Below are 18,768 nucleotides of genomic sequence, written 5' to 3' on the forward strand. Positions count from 1 at the left end.
ACGCCTCTCGCCAGACAGTGGCGTTCCCGTAATACGCCCGTTTCTAAACGGGCGTGTTAAATTATTTCAATTTCATTTATATGCATTTTAGAATTCTAAAATTATTAACAGAAACCCTTCCCTTGATTACAATATATGCATACATAATGTCAAATTTTGTTGAATATAATTAATAACAAAATACAAGTACCTTTGAGAGAACTTGAGGGGGAGTTAGGAGTTCATATTTCAAATTGTATAGTCACTGACATTGTCGCCATCGAAATTATGTTTGACCACGTTCTAAGGTAAGACAACATTATATATTAATCAACCTTAAAACGTAAAACACGAAATAGTTTCTTCCAAATGTGAAAACTGTGAAGTATTTTTCGTCCTATTTAAAACTGATGAATTCTTTATTTCAAAGAAATAAGCACCACAATGTCAGCCTCAAAACTTCAAAAAGATGAAACACGATGGCAGTGTGTTGTTATATACTTGAACAGAACAATTCATGTGTTACATCCATTAATACAATCCCGGTTGAACAGGGAACTGGGCCAATGGTCTTCTAATGCCAAAGACAATTTCAGAGCATTTTCAATGAAAGTGAATAGCGAAGATTACGTCAAAAGTAATGTCGTCTATACCAGAAGTGGAACTGGAAGAGGTACCTGGAAACTTCGTGACAACAACTCAACTTTCCAGGATATATTTGGGAAAATACTTTCTATTCACTCTAATCCTGCGAATGATAACATACAGTTCGATTCAAATGATTGGTTGAAATGCACAGACGTAGAGTCGTACTGGATCCTTGCAAAAATCTTCATGCCGTATGGAAATAGGACAAGCCGAAATCCTGAAGAATCAGATGTGTTATCATTTTTTGACCTAATGAGGAATTGTAGATGCTTCAGCAAAGACTTCGACCTTGAAGCTCTCGACGAGGTGAGACAAACAAAATGCCAATACTGAGGTTGGAGATTTATATTTGGTGTCAATCTGTCCGTCTCTCCGTCAGAGAAAATTTGTTACATATTGACCGGTCAATGTCCGTCGTCGTGCGTCGTTCGTCGTGCGTCAGCATTTGCCTTGTTAACATTCTATAGGCCAAAGTTGTGAACCTATCTTTATGAAACTTGTCCAGAATGGTTGTCTTGATATTCTATGTTAGTTTTGAAACTCGGTGATATGGGGTCAAAAACTATGTCAGTAGACCAGATCAAAGAGACAAAAAAACACTAGAATCCACAGTTTAATTTCGAAACTGGTGAGAATTAATCAGAATGTTTGCCTTGTTGATATATAGGTGAAGTTTGAATTTGGGTCATGTGGGGTCAAAAACTAGGTCACCTGTTCACATCAAACTGAAAGCTTGTTAACGCTATAGAGGCGGCCATATTTATGACCCTATCTTCATGAAACATGGTCATAATGTTTATCTTGAGATCATTAGGCCTAGTTCGAATATTGGTCTTGTGGGGTCAAAGACTGGGTCACAAGGCTAAAGCAAAGGAAATTTTGTTTACACTCTACAAATCTCATTTCAAGTTGGAAAGACATTATAATTGGTCAGAATACTTTTGAAATCTAGGTCAAAATTAAATCAAAGAAGTAAAACAGTGTGAATGCAATAAGGGCTGCATTTTTCATTTGATATGCATGAAACTTCATCAGAATGTATGACCCCATGAGCTTTTATCTGGGTCACTTGGAATCAAATAAAAAAAAGATGGTTTACACTCTTTGGGCTGGATTTTTAATTCAGTCTTCATAATCTAGAATCTAGGACAATAGGGATGATCTAGAATCTAGGACAATAGGGCAGATCAGAGGAAAAGCTTTTTACACTCTAGAGGCCACATTTTGCTCCAATCTTCACGTAACAGAATGTTTATTCTTATGAAATATTGGAAGAGTTTTAATATTGGTCATGTGGACTAAAAAACTAGGTCATTAGGTCAAATGTAAGAAAACTCTTGTTTACACTCCAGAGGCCACATTTTTGGTTCAATCTTACTGAAAATTGGTCAGAATTTTTGTCTCTATAAAATCTCTGATGGGTTAAGATTGGGTTAAGTTGAATCAAAAACAAGATTACCAGGCCAAATTGAAGTAAAATCTTGTTTACACTCTAGAGGCAACACTTATGCTCCAATTTTTATGAAACTTGGTCAGAATGTTTATTTCCTTGAAAACTCGGATAAGTTTGAAACTGGGTCATGTGGTTTAAAACACAGGTCAAACATGTTTACACTGTTATGGTGTGTTACTCAGGTGAGCGACATAGGACCATCTTGGCCCTCTCGTTTTTATTCAAAAACTTCACCTCATTTGTGTATGTTTTACAAGATTGTTTACAAGGTTTCGCTTCTTTGTTATTTTCCAATGTCGAAGTATTTTCTATATATGAAGACAGTAACCAAATGTGTGTACGCATAGCTTTAAATATGAGCGAGCGTTGTGTAATTACGTTTCTAAAAAAAAATATGCGCACTACTACTGCTGCTGCTACTGCTTGAACCGCCTCAATAGCCTAGTGGTAGAGCGTCCGCTTCGAGGGCGGGAGGTCGTGGGTTTGATCCCCGGCCGCGTCATACAAATGACGTGAAAAATGGGACCAGTTGCTCCTTTGCTTGAGGCTCAGCATTAAAAGGAAAACCGGCTTCTCTTCTCTCATACCCGCGTTGCGAAGGATTCCATCAGGAATGAGGTGTCGAGAGTGATTAATATAAGTTGTAGAGCTTGCTTCACAATCCACCTAAAATAAATTATGTACAAAAAAACTACTACTGCTACTGCTACTGCTACTGCTACTGCTACTGCTACTACTATTACTGTTACTCCTCATCTTCCTTCTACTGCTACTTCAGTTTAAGTAGGGGCACTTGTTAAAACAGATGTAATGGTAGTTGTTAATTGTCAAAGTTTAAGTGGGGATACCTGTAATAGCAATGGTGGACATGGTAATGTCGGGAGTAGTAATAGAGGTGGTGGTGGAAGTAAACAATATAAGTGGTGGTGGTAGTTATAGTGGTAGTGATGGTGGCTGTAATGAGAATTGAAGTGTTGGTGGCGGATGTGATAGTGGTAATGGTGTTGGAATTAATAGTGGCAACAGTTGTGCTAGTTATGGTAATGGTTGCTTTGGTTGTGGTGACAGGTGTTGTTAATCCCCCGCTGTGGCGGAGGGATTATAGGAATGGTCTGCGTCCGACCTTCCGTCCGTAACAAAATCGTGTCCGGTCCATATCTCCTAAACCCCTTGAAGGATTTTCATGAAACTTGGGTCAAATGATCACCTCATCAAGACGATGTGCAGAACCTATGAGTCAGTCTTGTCGGATCAAGGTCAAGGTCACAACTCAAGGTCAAAGGTTTGAGCCTTCCATTTTGTGTCCGCTCTATATCTCCTAAACCCCTTGAAGGAATTTTATCAAACTTGGGTCAAGTGATCACCTCATCAAGACGATGTGCAGAACCCATGAGTCAGTCATGCCGGCTCAAGGTTAAGGTCACAGCTTAGGGTCAAAGGTTTGAGCCTTCCATTTAGTGTCCGCTCTATATCTCCTAAACTCCTTGAAGGATTTTCATCAAACTTGGGTCAAACGATTACCTTATCAAGGCGATGTGCAGAACTTATGAGTCAGCCATGTCGGCTCAAGGTCAATGTCACAACTGAAGGTCAAAGGTTTGAGCCTTCCATTTCGTGTCCGCTCTATATCTCCTAAACCCCTTGAAGGATTTTCATCAAACTTGGGTCAAATGATCACCTCATCAAGAACTCATGAGTCAGCCATGTCAACTCAAGGTCAAGGTCACAACTGAAGGTCAAAGGTTTCAGCTCTGTATCTCCTAAACCCCTTGAAGGATTTTCATGAAACTTGGGTCAAATGATCACCTCATCAAGACGTTGTGCAGAATTCATGAGTCAGCCATGTCAGTTCAAGGTCAAGGTCACAGCTAAAATCAAAGGTTTACCCTTTCACTATCCATAGCAGTGGCGGGGGATTTAGCTGTCTTTCAGAATGCCTTGTTATGGTGGTAGTGATAATGGTAGTAGTAGTGGAGGTAGATGTTAGTGTTGATGACATGTATAGTTGTAGAAGTTTAAGTTGCAATAGATGTGGTGGAGGAAATGAGAGTGGTTGTGATTGTTATGATAGTGGTATTTGTGGTAATGATGGTAACAGTAGTAGTAGTTATGATGGTGGTAGTGATTGTAGTAGTGGTGTGTGTAGTGAAACTGGTAGTGGTGATGGCCGCAGAGACAGCAGTTTTGGTATTGGAAGTAAAAGAGTTAGTGGCTCTGGAAGTAATAGAAGTAGTAGTAGTGGTGGTGGAAGTGAAAATTGTAGTGTAGGATGTGATAGCAGTAATTGTAGCAGTGATGAAGGTAATAATAATCCAGTAAACGTAGAAAGTTACTACAGGTTTGTATTCTTTACCCAATATAAATTTTTGATTTTTATTTTACTGATTATGTCGAATATAAGCGGACAATACTATTCTAAAATAGAACACAATGTTAAGTTGAAGAAACAGCGGGAGTAGTTTTGATTAATCACATTGCATTTGATTGCAGTTATGCACTGCGAGGTTTATAATCACGTCCAAGACAAGCCTTACGACGCTTGAAATGGATGAAATGATTACCTGGATGAAAGTACTGCTGAATACATCTTGTTTGAAATAACAACCTGAAGTGATGCATTTACTCCAAGAGTTGAATAGCGTGAGTATAAATACAAGGTTTACTTAATACAAAATTATAAGAATAGCCTTTGGAGGCATATCACACAAGCAAAATATAGACAGACTAATGAGTGTTCTGAATAAAATACCGGTGTGAGATAACTTGTGTCATACCGGCCACAGTTTACATTAATTGAGTAACCATCAGTTGGCGGGTGCACGGGGCTTTTTTGGCACAATAAAATACCGTTAAACTGAACCTTAACTCTAGAACGCCCATTAAGTCACGGATAAGATAATCCGACCTTCGGCTAGAGTTTCGGTTTTAAACAAATCTTAACCTGGACGTGGATTTCCTAATCCACAACTTATGCGAGTGGTAGATTCACTTCATACAGATACATTTAAGGGTGGTTTCATGATGCAAAAGGAACAGAAAATATAACAGCCTTAAAATTATAGCATGTAGATATCATTAGCTATTATTTTGTGACACATGAAGGCATTGGAGTCCGTGCTCTTTTATCTTCGATGGATTATAAAGGAAAACGTGGTCAGAAACTGAATATCGAAATGTAGTAAGACCTCCGATAATTTATGAATGAGTCTACAACACAACGCAGTTTTAAAATGTAAAAGACATATTCATTGTACAATTACGAATAAACATTTTGACAGGAGTACAGACAGTAGATAATTACAGGATTATGAGCTATTTTTATACACGAATAACCATCATTTTCTTTTAATTCTGAAAGCCCTGTAAGCATCATTTGAATAAAATTGTATACTTTAAAGACACTTGCTGCAGTTTCTTGTATGAGAGATGGGGCAAATGTTTATCAATAATAGAATGTGTTCAAACTTTGTATATCCTTTCGACTACCGCTATCGTACACCGACACACTACCTCAGCCGCCAAATGCAGACTATATATTTGGGGTTCTCCATTACCACTACTGTTTTGCAGGCGGGCTACCGCAGACGACTAATACGTACCAGAAAAATGGGGGTGCTCATTTCCATAGCACATAATGCAGTATTTGGGTAAAAATCGTATTTTTTCGCAATTGAAAATAGAAGGAATTAACAAAAATATACTACATTTTTACGCTGCGGTAATTTTTAAGTAAAACGGTTGCTACACTATGGTAGTTATGTCTATTGTATTGTTGTTGGTATAACTACACTGTGGCACAACTTAGAATTTCTTGTATCCTGCAATAGTCTACTATGGTATTTATATGCATGTAAAACATACAGTAAATGTTATTTATTAAAAGTCACATATTTAAACGGTCACTGCATCACTGTGGCAGTACATGCTATTTTGTGTGAATATGTATTGATACGCTGCGGCGTTGTCATGAGTTTCGCATGTCCTGCATTAAGCTACTGTGGTATTCGGGCCAACAGATAATGTCTACAGGATACATTTTGATTACTAGTATAATTCTATCGCAGGGTAACTTTCTCAGCATTGTAGATGTGCACCTAATTTCATATTATATGTATAACTACACTATGGCACTGCCTTAAAATTCAAGATTCACAAAAGTCTACTGAATTCCTTAGTAATGGGACGAGTAAAACTACACTGCGGTACTGCATCGAAATTCATTCTTCCTGCAAACGTCTACTATGGTACTTATTTGTAGAGTGAACATACTGTTAATGGTATTTATTAAAGGGAGGTTTTAAATTATTCGTGTCAGCAGATGCCGTTTCTGGGTATGTTTGGAATTTTCAAGTTTACATTAGAGAAAAAAAGAAGTAGGACTACGAGGAGGTTGTTGAACATCTAGTTGAGCCAGTGTATCAACGAAACCATATAGTGTTTCTAGACACATTCTACACATCAATCCCTTTGGCACAGGCGTTTCTTGCCAGCTCAACCCATCTTTGTGTGTCTTTCAATATAGAGCGTAAATTATGGTCATATGGTTTGAAACCACAGAAATCAGTCCGAAAGAAAGCTGATCCGGTTAGGACATTGAACAGAGGACAACATATGACAAGTCAAACCAAAGATGGAAAGATGATGATGATAGCTACAGCATGGAAGGATTCAAGGCATGTCTACAACTTGAATACATGTTTCAAACGCGTTCCTATAAGACCAGGATACAGTCCTCAGAAAGCAAGTAAATCCTGAAGGAAAATGGGAAAAGACGGTATACCCCTGTCCACCTGCTATTGTTGAATTCGACAAGTACATGGGGGTGTGGAAAGGTACGATCACCTCCGAAGTAGCTACACCGTACAAAGACCAAGCGTTAGGTGGTGGACCTTTTTCCAAGGGTTTGCTGCGGACATAAGTCTGATGAACAGCTACATTATGTACAAAACCATAAGGTCAAGGGTTAAGCACCAAAAATTCCAGATGAGGGTAAGTTAACTTTTTTCTCGGAAGTATCATGTTTTAATCTTATTCCTTAACATTACATGTATTAACGATTAATCCAACTAAGGTAAAAGCCTCAAAACTAAAAGTAGAGTGCCTGTTATATCTAAATCAAATGAAAGAAATATCCTATAAATATATAATATGAAAATGCATATTGTTATAACATTATTTTAAATAAAAATTGAATCATTTACACTAGGTTGCTGAACAGCTGATTGGAGGTTACCGTTCAAGAATTAGGAAACCAAAAGAAAGCGTTGACTTATAGTTTGCAGACTCACGTGAAATTATCTCAATATCAGGGGGAACAAGGGCTTTTCGGTTTTGCAGTATGAAGAAGCTAAAGACCACCGGTGGTCTCCGAACATCAACGCGATCGTTTGGTTGTAAGCAGCGTAAAGTCAATTTACACAGGTATAACAATAGTCTTCTTATTAGAAAGTTACATTGATCTTATGAGTAGTTTTAATGATTTTATGATGTTATTGAGTCCTTGCTATGTTAAGTGAACATAATTTTTTATACTCAATATATAAACTGGGTCCGAGACATTGCTGATAACATAACAAGTCGCTCAAATCCAATATTGTACTCCAATTATCCCTCTGGATCTAATTATTTAAAAGCGTGTCATAAGAGGGTGAGTCTGTTATTGCATTATATATTCGACTGTTCATAACAAGATAATCTTCTTAGTTCAGGATTAAATGTTTCGAGATATCCAGCCCTGAAGTACAAAAGCCAGTTCCAGATAAGTTGTGCATAATTGTAATTGAAAATCAAAATGTCTTGCTTACATAAAATATTTCTCATCTAATTTCAGTGTTTATCCCCTTGATCTTTTGAATAATACTTTCAGGGAATGCTTTCTTCCGTATCATGATGTTGCATTCAGAACTGGGATGGCTGAGGACAAGTCCGCACAGACCCCCAATTCGGAAACGCCCGTAAAACTAATGGCAACTGAAGCGAGATTGGAAATTCCAGGAAATCGATCGGGCAACAGAAAACGGCGTCTAGAAAAATCAGGAACTAAACTACTGTGTCTCAAATTAAGTGCATGAAGTATTTTTTTTTTTTGTTATTTTAGTATATTTTACCATTGTAAATCATTATATGTTATATCTGATGCGTTTTATTATTGCTCATTACATTGAAAACAAATGTCCCTTCCTTCAGTTTAGCTACATAACAGTTGCAAAAATCACCCAGGAAGGTACATGTTAAGAAAAGAAACACCCCGTAAAGGCCATCAAAATCATCTGGGAAATCGACAAAGAAGAGCTAAAACCGTAAAAGAAACAGAACGTCATCGTAACGTCATTACTACGTAACCGTGATTTTATTTTAATAATATGGTATAAAATAATAATCATATAATCGGACATATTAAATATATACACATAATTAAATGATTAATCAGTACTACCGTTGACATGTTTAGCAGACTGAATTTTGGACATTTTGTATTTCTATTTCTCATTAACAATGCCAATTACCCTAAACTACCTTTGCCTTCTAATATCTTGTTTAAGATTATATTCAGAAAATACATGTATATATAGATTGACGGTTATTGTCGTAAGTTGTTGACAAAATTGTTTCATTCTAACTCAGTCTAAACGGACTACAGTACAAATTCAACAAAAAAGAACAGGAAACATTTCGTGACGTTGAGTGAACTGATTGTGTAACATTATACATGCTCTATATTACCTTTTGCGATGATTTGTAAGTAATGCAAGATCAAGATCCGCATCTGTTATATCTTTTACAACTTGCTTTCGTTTAGCTGTGATTCTTGTTATTTTCTGTAATATGTTTTTGTTTGCTTTTAATGTTTTACTTTTAGTCTCCTACCAGTTTTCCCCGGATCGGTTTGTAGGTATGACTGTCTATCATGAAATTTAGTCAAAATTACGTTGTTCAGGTTATGTAGTATTTGATATATGATTTTCCTTCCTCATACCCGTTCATAGGGAATTGCCTGGACTGTATTGATCTTTGTTTTCATTCAGTTGTTAATTTTATTATTTTCTGTTATAAGGTTGTTTGTATATACAAAGAAAATGTTTTGTTGCATTTTACTTTTAGTCTCCTACCAAGTATGTCAGTGGATGGGACCATAAGTTTGACTGTCTATCATTACAATACGTCAAATATACATTACTCAGGTTCATATAAATTGATACATATTTATTTTCCTTTCTGGGGGGTGTGGGGTGTGTGGGGCGGTGGGGGGAGGGGGTTGTGGTGTATCTGATGCAAGTGCCGAAACGAAACTCGAAAAGGTCGAATAACACTTCGTGGTAAAACTTATAATATATAATATAATAATATATAATAATAGTAGTGTCTTTTTCTTAGTTTGTTATGCCTTATTGACTTTCAAACAGATTTTCAAATCACTAAATTTATTAATGTTATTGTATTTAAATTAGAGCGTGTCCCAGTCGCGAGCTGTATTCCGTTGATACTTTTCTTTAAAGTCACAATTGAGGTATCAATTGTCTACTTAAATAATGAAGAATTGTAAGATCTCATTTCACCGGAAACACATTCATGTACGGTTTTGGAAACAGTTCATACTAATACTTCTAGGACTTAAATGACTATGAGCGTTTATTTAGAAAATTCGATTGTTTCTTTTCGGAACAAGAGTTAAAAAAGAACATCTGATTATATTATGCTATGTCTTCATTGAAATTAATATGAGATATTACAGGCTTTTGACAAAAGAAACGTAAAATAAATTAAAAATATTATCATTTGTTATGTTTTAATTGAATAATTTATGGGGCTTTCCGGTAATTGGGAGTTAAAGGTTTTATTCTGCCTGGTGCCCGTAGCTCGGTGGTTAGAACGTCTTCCTCATAATCGGGAGATTGAGTGTTAGACCCCGGTGGAATCACACATGTCGCCATGCAAATGTTTATAATTACTATGCTTTAATATTTTAAGTATTTAGAACTGTCTACACATAGTGTCGATAGGGTAGATTTAATTGCCAAAACCGCGCTATGACGATTTTACATCTTGAAGGAAATTTCCAATTTGCCACAGTACCAGAGTATATAAATGATTAGTTTGTCTTTGTTCGAATTTACGGCTATTTCAACATTATTCAGGCAGTTCACCTAACCATCGTTCTTGGGAAAAACCAGTGCTAGACGCCAAAGTCCGTAAGCAACTGCCTACTTTCTCACATAAAAAAATCCTAGTCGGTAGCAGGGCTCGAACCTAAGACCCTCCATCAGTGAGAGGTTTCAGAGATTACAAGTGCACGAATGTATCTCCTACACTACGGACCCGGACTATAAATGAATACAATGAGCATGCAAAGTTGCATGTGAAAAACTGAAGAATGTACCAATTATAAAGCATTCCAGAGTCTCTATGCATTATAATGCATAATACATGGAGCTCAAAGACAAAATTACCATTATGTACTTTTGAATAATTTAAATGCATTCTTAAATAAAGTTTGAGTTTGAAAGTTGAAAAGTACAATACTTCCATAGTGAATAAATGTACACACGTCTACTGTGCAACTGGAAGAAGCTATGTGTGCATATATATTACCATTGCGGCGTAAAAAACGATAAAGCGTTCTTTAGAGATTTACCACAGTGTATATATGTATGTTCCATGTGCAATAACAATTTAGCATATTACTGCCGTAGTGTATAAATGTACACTATTTCAGTCTAGAATCAAAGTACTGAGAGGACTGATGGGGGCAATGCTTTGCAGTTTCAAGACTTGATGTAACCCATTCATGTCAGGGAAGTACATACAGGCATTATGTAATGCACTTGTGTGTGGCAAGAAATGGAGTGATCACAACTTTAACAGTGCACAACAATAAAAATTATTAACTTTGTGTTCAATACACTTCTATATTTTGTTCAAAAGGTAAAGATAAAAAATCTAGTCTTATCCAATAGCAGTTGTTCATCGACAAACAAAAACCTTTCATTGCCAGGTTTGATAAAATGAAAAGATAAAGCTAGACAATGTATTTCAATCTCTTCAATACTTCTGTTTGCACTCTATGTCCTGACATCATGTGTTCTTGACAGTCTAACAGAAACAGGTAAACTTTGTAACACTTTATGAAAGTTTGGAAAGAAAGTCAAAATATTCCAATATGTGAAAGTTTGAACTGACATTGAAAAAAATCTAGGCTATGTTTTCTAATGTGTACAATACTTATCAATTAAAAAAGTCAAGGAATGTTTTTTTGTTACAAATAAGCATCATTTTAATAAGGAGTCGTCATTAGTTAACACACAAACACCTGTAAAAATATTTTTATAGATTTTTTTTTCCATTCCAGCTATTGCTAAAATTTAGTAACTGTTTTCTTAAAAATACACATGATATATGATGATATTATTATCCATATTGTTTGTTATGCTTGTTGATCAAAATAACATTGTCTGTTTCAATTTTAGGTTATTTAATATACACTTGTATTTCAAACTATCATTATCATAATATAAGAAATACATTAAACACAATGAAAACGGTGATTCGTCATATCAATGAACCTACCGAACTGGCGTATACAGTTAGGTTCCAGTAAATTAGGATACGAAACGCCCGTGGAAAAAGAACAAGATTTCTGGTGGTTCTGCCTTCGAATATCACCATCAGAAAATATTTGCACCCTCAGATAGATGAAAAACATTAAACTGGTAACATAAATGTACATCTGCAGGGATGATTACCAACACCTGTGGCAAGTTATCATCGCGGAATGGTGGATTACCTCCCATAGTAAAAATTACTCGGTCTGAAAAATGATGAAAACGTATGTGTACGCGCAGTTATAACGGTATTTAGCGCACTTTTTACGTTAAACGATAATTTTCCTGCAGATAAATACCAGTCTGATCAGCGTATATTCAGGATGCTCTCTCCAATTCACAGTACATATCCATATCGACGCACTCTGCGAAATCTGCAATTTCGGCGGTTTCTTTGCGTCGGCACCGGCTATTTTTTTCTATAAACAGTGCCCAGGTAGGTATGGGAGGCGAAAAATCGAGCTGCCATCCATGATCATAGGAATGCTGCTCAAAAATAAGTAGAGCACGGAACATAAGATTGTATTTTCTATGTTTTATAGTGACTTTACTTTTTAATTATCAGCGATTTTGCTCGCAACTCGATGAAATTTGTTGATGGTGTACTGACATGGAACACTAGCCCGACTTTTTCCACAGTCTTTAACCAGTTTTTGCTTTGATATCATACATATCAAGCACACTATTTGTATTCATTTATCAATATTCTTCCAAATAATAAAGATAAATAGGCCGAAATGTAAATGGATTTTTTTTAAAACCACTTACTTTCGATTTTTGTCGTGGCACCGGCAGTCTCTCTGCATACCAGTTTGTTTGTTTTTATCTTCTTTTTGCACAGGCAGGCTCTCTGCATTACGCACAGAGAGGCTCTAGGGCTAATGACTTTTTGGAAATATTATAGCTTAATTAATTTGTTGTGTTTATCTGACTTTTTATAACTGCCAACCTGTTTATAGCATAGCAAAGAATCGCCGGTGCCGACGCAAGAAACCGCCGATAAAGCATATTTCGCAAAGGGTCCGCCGATATGGATATGCACCGTGCAATTGTGTATTAAATTTTAATAACTATTTGAAATTCAATTCATTTTTATGCAACTTTTGTGGACAAGACATTTGGATTAACGATTTACAGTTGATTTTGATATCAAAATCTATAATTATACATAATATAAAATCACGAATAAGGACGGTCCGACCAAGTACATAAATACGCCTTTAAGCTTTAAAATGTTCTTAATAGTTGGTGTAAAACAGAAGTAATCTGTTCATAGTTGATTTTACGAATTCGAACAATGAGAGAAAAAATCTACTGACGATTATTAGATTAGATAATTACAAAAAATCAAACTGTCTAATTAATTCCCCCTCCATTTTCCCCCGAACCAAATAAGTCATAAATTCAAACTGACGAATAAGTATTGATTTTTCTACCTATTCTTTTTCAAGTAAAACACAGTTTTTTATTTTATTTTTTATTATTATTACCTTTTATATAGTAGTAATTTTTATCAATAACATATCTCTTGAAACTGTTTTCTTAGACATGCGAAAAGTATTTCATTTCAGCACTGTATTTTCTGAAATAATATTTTAGAAAAAACACCTGCACAGAAAAGATATTTTAACAGATTGCGAATCGGGATCTATAGGATGTTGCCGCATATTTATAGATTCGCCTACTGATAAACGGTACTGACCGCCGCAAACTGATAAAGTTTCTCAATACACATCCACAACAGTGTCGAGGCACGGCGATGAAAAAAATCAATAATCTATCGGCTTATCAGTGGCGTTGCAATGCCATAGTAGTTGCTATTTTCACGGAGAATCATGAACACCTTTTTTTGAGCGTATCAATTGAAACTAGTTATTGGATTTCAGAACAGGTCACATGATCAAAACAAGTGTCGGTTTTAGAATCGATCACGTGATCAAATCAAGCGTCTTTGTTATTCTTACGCATAAGAAGAGCTAATATAATTTATATTTATAATGCAGTTTAGTTTTCGTCACATACTGTTGTTAATATAAAATGTGTAGATCTATTTAATCATGTCTGGATCAAAAATATAATTGCAAAATGCAATATGAAAGTTATGTTTGGTAAATACTTTGGAACTTGTTTTCTGTGTTGTCAGGTTGGTCATAAGCTCGACAAGAAAGTTGAAAGACGGTTTGTTAAATCTGGGGTTATTGCCCCCAAAAATCGTATGTACTAAATAGCGATTGCACATCACAATCGATTACCACAGTGCATATTTGTATTTTACTGGAAAAAGTTCAGAATTACCGTAGTCCCACAGTGAAAGTAATTGGAGAAAAGGCTACAAAACGCATCAGTGGCAGACTCCTAGAATGCCGAAGCAGCATAATGCAGACGTAGCAAAATAGCTTTAAATACCGTAGCGTAGATGAGTAATTAATTAAGTTTTAAAAACTGAGTTTGATAATTACCGCGACGTGCAACCTTCAGATCTTACAGGTATTTTTGGAGAGTGATGATCCCTTAATTGCCTGAAAAGGAATATCTTGCGTAATAATATCTAGTATGTCATATGAATGACTTAAATTATTAGTTTAACTGATTTCATACCGTTTTGTTAATAACATAAATGAAAGTTTACACTTCAGATGAAATTCTGCAAAAAATAAAAAGCATTCAAAGTCCACCCAGATACAAAGAAAAACGAAAAATTTCCGGTAGTCCTACGCTGTACGATGTCGGTAATGTGGACCCTCGTTTTGATGGTACGTTTTAGGCGTCTCGCGGTAGTCAGTCGGTGTATGATAGCGGAAATAGCGACCCCCGTTTTTATGGTACGCATTAGTCTGCTATGGTAGCCGAAAGGATATGAACACAGTTTCATGTTAGAAACAGAAAACTGCTAAAAGAATCATAGGTAACCGTGATTATTTAAGAGTTATCTGCTCTCAAAACTGGATTTTTTTTCTGGAATTTACATAATATTATTCAAGGGCAGATAACTCCTGAACAAGCATGGTGACCACCGATGTCTTTCCCTGATTTTGTTTCTAACGTGGCACAGTGTTTATATACAAAGTTTGAACAAATTCTGTTATTGGATATTTTTTACCCAAAATTGCATCATGCGTCCTTAACACTCTTTTTTTTCAAAGACAATAAAATTTAGATAACTTTGAATTCCAAACCTCACCGCTTTTCTCGAGAAACAGTTGTTACGTATCCCCTTTGCTTTGTTTAACTCATAGTAGTCTCAGAAAGGCGAAATACGGGCAAATCCAAAATGATAACAAGAAAATTAGACATTTTTTTTGTATTCTGCCTATTTTCGCAAACGAGAAGTTTTACTCTTGAAAAAAATGCGTGCCCTGTACCTACATTGGTTTTCAACAAACGCTGTACACTTAATGTTTTGAGCGGTAAAGTGTTATATTAATGATAGGCCTCAATGATCTTTAGGAAAGGTTATCTTGGTTAGGCCTATACGAAAAGAACATGAAAAATGTAAAAAAAATATTCATTAACTGATTAGTCGTGAACCCAACAACTTTGCTTCTTTAGGTCACAATAGCCTAAATAGTTTTTCCTATATATTCTATATAAAACTGACCTTTTTCAAAGAGCTACCAAACATAGCTAGACCCATTTCAGAGAACAAATCCTTACCTCATTTTAAAGAGTTATGATAAAACTGATATAAAATGAAGAGAAAAGTATGGGTCATGTATCTTCTAAGAGAGATTTCTCTGGTCACATTTACTTACTGTAAACTGACATCAAAATCACACTGCTGTGACCTGGAAGTACTACTCATACTAAAATTGAGCTTGACTTCACCAAATACAACCTGCTCTCCCATTTGTCCTACCAAAATGTCAACAATACATCCACAATGAAATTTAAACAGAAACTAGCCTCAATTTAGACCTCTGTTGCCATGCCAAGTGAAAAATTAGTGTTCAAATACCTGGCAGCCATTACGCGATAGACCAGATGGCTCCCACGCTGGTTCCTTTAGTTTAGTTAGGCCTATAAGAAAAACTGTTTTTCTGTAATAGTCTCAATTTCATTTGTATAGTACCAGTAACACATTTGCATGAAAAATACCAAGTTTCAGCTTGATTAAATCAGTTTTCCAGGTTTTATGGCATTTCCAGAAACGCGGGTCCCTGCGCCAATTTTCCTTCAAAATTGATGTCGCGACATAATTTTTAACCAGTTCTTCTAGCCAGAGCTGGTTTTTGCCCTATTTCATAAATTTTTACCATAATTTGCAAGCAAATTACACATTAACACTTTGAAATATACCAAATGTCCCCTCTGAAAGGTATAGATGGGCATAATTTAGAGTGCAAATTTGCATTTTTTTTAAAAAAAATACCCCCAAAACAGTGAAAATGTGATTTTTTGGGTTTTTATCCATTTTTGCAGCAAAATTTCAATGAAATGCTCATTTTTTTACCAAAATCTGACCAAACTAGTTCATTTATATCGATATCTGGACAAATCTCAATTTTTGCTCACATTTTCTTATAGGTCACAATAGCCTAAGTAGTTTTCTCTATATATTCTATATAAAACTGACCTTTTTCAAAGAGCTACCAAACATAGCTAGACCCATTTCAGAGAACAAATCCTTACCTCATTTTAAAGAGTTATGATAAAACTGATATAAAATGAAGAGAAAAGTAGGGGTCATATATCTTCTAAGAGAGATTTCTCTGGTCACATTTACTTACTGTAAACTGACATCAAAATCACACTGCTGTGACCTGGAAGTACTACTCATACTAAAATTGAGCTTGACTTCACCAAATACAACCTGCTCTCCCATTTGTCCTACCAAAATGTCAACAATACATCCACAATGAAATTTAAACAGAAACTAGCCTCAATTTAGACCTCTGTTGCCATGCCAAGTGAAAAATTAGTGTTCAAATACCTGGCAGCCATTACGCGATAGACCAGATGGCTCCCACGCTGGTTCCTTTAGTTTAGTTAGGCCTTTAACAAAGCTATCCCGGTAATTACACGTTGGAGTGTAAATAAGTCGTCACCAAACATTTTTGTCTAAATAAAAATTGATATTATATTATTCGTGCCTGATTAACATTGAGACTTAAACTATTTTCAAAGACTTGGTACAAATTCATGACAGCATGGTATAATCGTGATTTGAGCCGCACCATGAGAAAACCAACATAGTAGGTTTGGCGACCAGCATGGATCCAGACCAGCCTGCGCATCCGCGCAGTCTGGTCAGAATCCATGCTGTTCGCTTTTAAAGCCTTCTGCAATTAGAGAAACTGTTAGCAAACAGCATGAATCCAGACCAGACTGCGCGGATGCGCAGGCTGGTCTGGATCCATGCTGGTCGCAAACCCACTATGTTGATTTTCTCATGGCGGAGCTCATTTATTGCAATGTATTTGCAGCAGATTCAATTTTAAACAATTGTATCGAGATTTTGTTCACGCGGGTTTGGGCAGATATCAGAAGCTACTTTACAATTTATTTAAAACATCATTGCAAATTCAAGGAACATAATAAATTTAATAGATATAACGACTTTATTTATGATAAAGAGGTAACTAAAACATAATTTACTGCTCTTTTAGTCCTGTTCTTATTTACATATTCTATTTATGTAACATTATGGGTATTTATTTAAGAAATAAATTATAGCAAAACAGTGCTTTATCACTATTTATACACGATGGGCGGTTATACGTCGTGTGTAATAATTTCACGAGGGCGCAAATATGATGGAATTGTTTCTTTGCGCAAGCATGGCGCCAATAGTAGGTCTTTGTTTATACACGCCAGGGCCGGAAATGGTAATACGCCATAAGGCAGACTTCAGTTCGGGCGAAAATTATCGCGAATTATTCATCAAAGCGAATAACTAACTCAGTATGTGTATAAATTTGTGCAATGTGACATTTTGTTTGTAAAACATGATACATGTGTATCAAGAAAAATATTTCATGAAATTTAAAAGCGCCATTTCTTGATGCGTAGATGGCGCTAAATATCACGTTGACGTGACGTCAACATAATATCGTTGTGATGATTAAGGCCTTGTTAGTCATATTAGAATTCAATTTAAACCACTAACATGACACAACAATAATATGTTTGCATACAAAATCATTTCAGTTGGATGGAACTTCTGTGACAATTACATCGCCTGATATAAAACGTTTGACGCAAGTTATGGAAGAGTACTTTCCAGGTACATCATTCAGCAGTATACAACTGACAGAAGGGGCAAACCAATTATTCGACTGGTTTTTGAACGATGGTATGCGAACCCTCGAAGAAGAAATACAGAGCCGAAGCCTAAGATTGAATTATGTGGAGGTGAGAAAAACAATATATAAAGCAATTGGAGGTGTGGCGGGAGCCAGTGTTGTTGGAGGTCCCGGTGTTGTAGCAGCAGGTGGTATAGCAGCTTTAATTGGAGCGCCTGTAGTTCTCCCTGCAGTTGCCGCAGGTGTTGTGGCGACAGGCTTAGGGTTTATTGCAGGAAAAGCTGGAGGAGCAGTTATTGCGATGTTTGATGAAATTTTGTAGATTATATACCAAACACTCAGAAAAAAAAACGGTATCACAGATTACATTTCAATTTATTATAGCCTAATGTGTAACTTTTGTTTTTACATTGAATTTAATATACAATTACCTAAGTTATTGAAGTTTACCACAGAAGATGCAGTGTTGAATTTTTTATTTATTTCTCACATTTTTCATGCAAAACGTGTTTAGATTGATGAGATATCTATTCATACTTATCCTTTGCGTTCTCATTTGACTTACTTTTATCTAAATATCAACTGACATTGTTTACTTGATTCTTATTTTCATTTTGAAGAAGAAATAACTTGCCGATAGAGGTTACTGGAAAATATTCATTTGTTTTATATTCCTATTACCTATGAGATGACAACATTTATATTATTTTCAAATGATATCTGGCCGTACATGTTCAAAATATTTGTTGGACGTTTATTACTTTTTAAGGTATTTTTATACTTCTGCATACATATCCATGCCTTCAGGTCTCCTCCACTCTTTAGTTTTGAATTTCTGACTCAAGGA

General features: G+C 35.8%; 1 protein-coding gene across 1 annotated transcript; it reads left to right on the plus strand.

Annotated features, from left to right (window-relative positions):
• The first annotated feature begins 281 nt into the window (after positions 1-281).
• On the plus strand, positions 282-18,516 carry LOC128554059 (uncharacterized). The gene is made up of 3 exons (XM_053535273.1): positions 282-933; positions 4,571-4,720; positions 17,827-18,516. Exons 2-3 carry the CDS (start codon positions 4,694-4,696, stop codon positions 18,241-18,243), a joined length of 444 nt encoding a protein of 147 aa, XP_053391248.1. The 5' UTR covers positions 282-933; positions 4,571-4,693; the 3' UTR covers positions 18,244-18,516.
• Positions 18,517-18,768: the final 252 nt, after the last annotated feature.

This window comes from Mercenaria mercenaria, unplaced genomic scaffold (genome assembly GCF_021730395.1).
Source record: "Mercenaria mercenaria strain notata unplaced genomic scaffold, MADL_Memer_1 contig_4679, whole genome shotgun sequence".
Classification (NCBI taxonomy): Eukaryota; Metazoa; Mollusca; class Bivalvia; order Venerida; family Veneridae; genus Mercenaria; species Mercenaria mercenaria.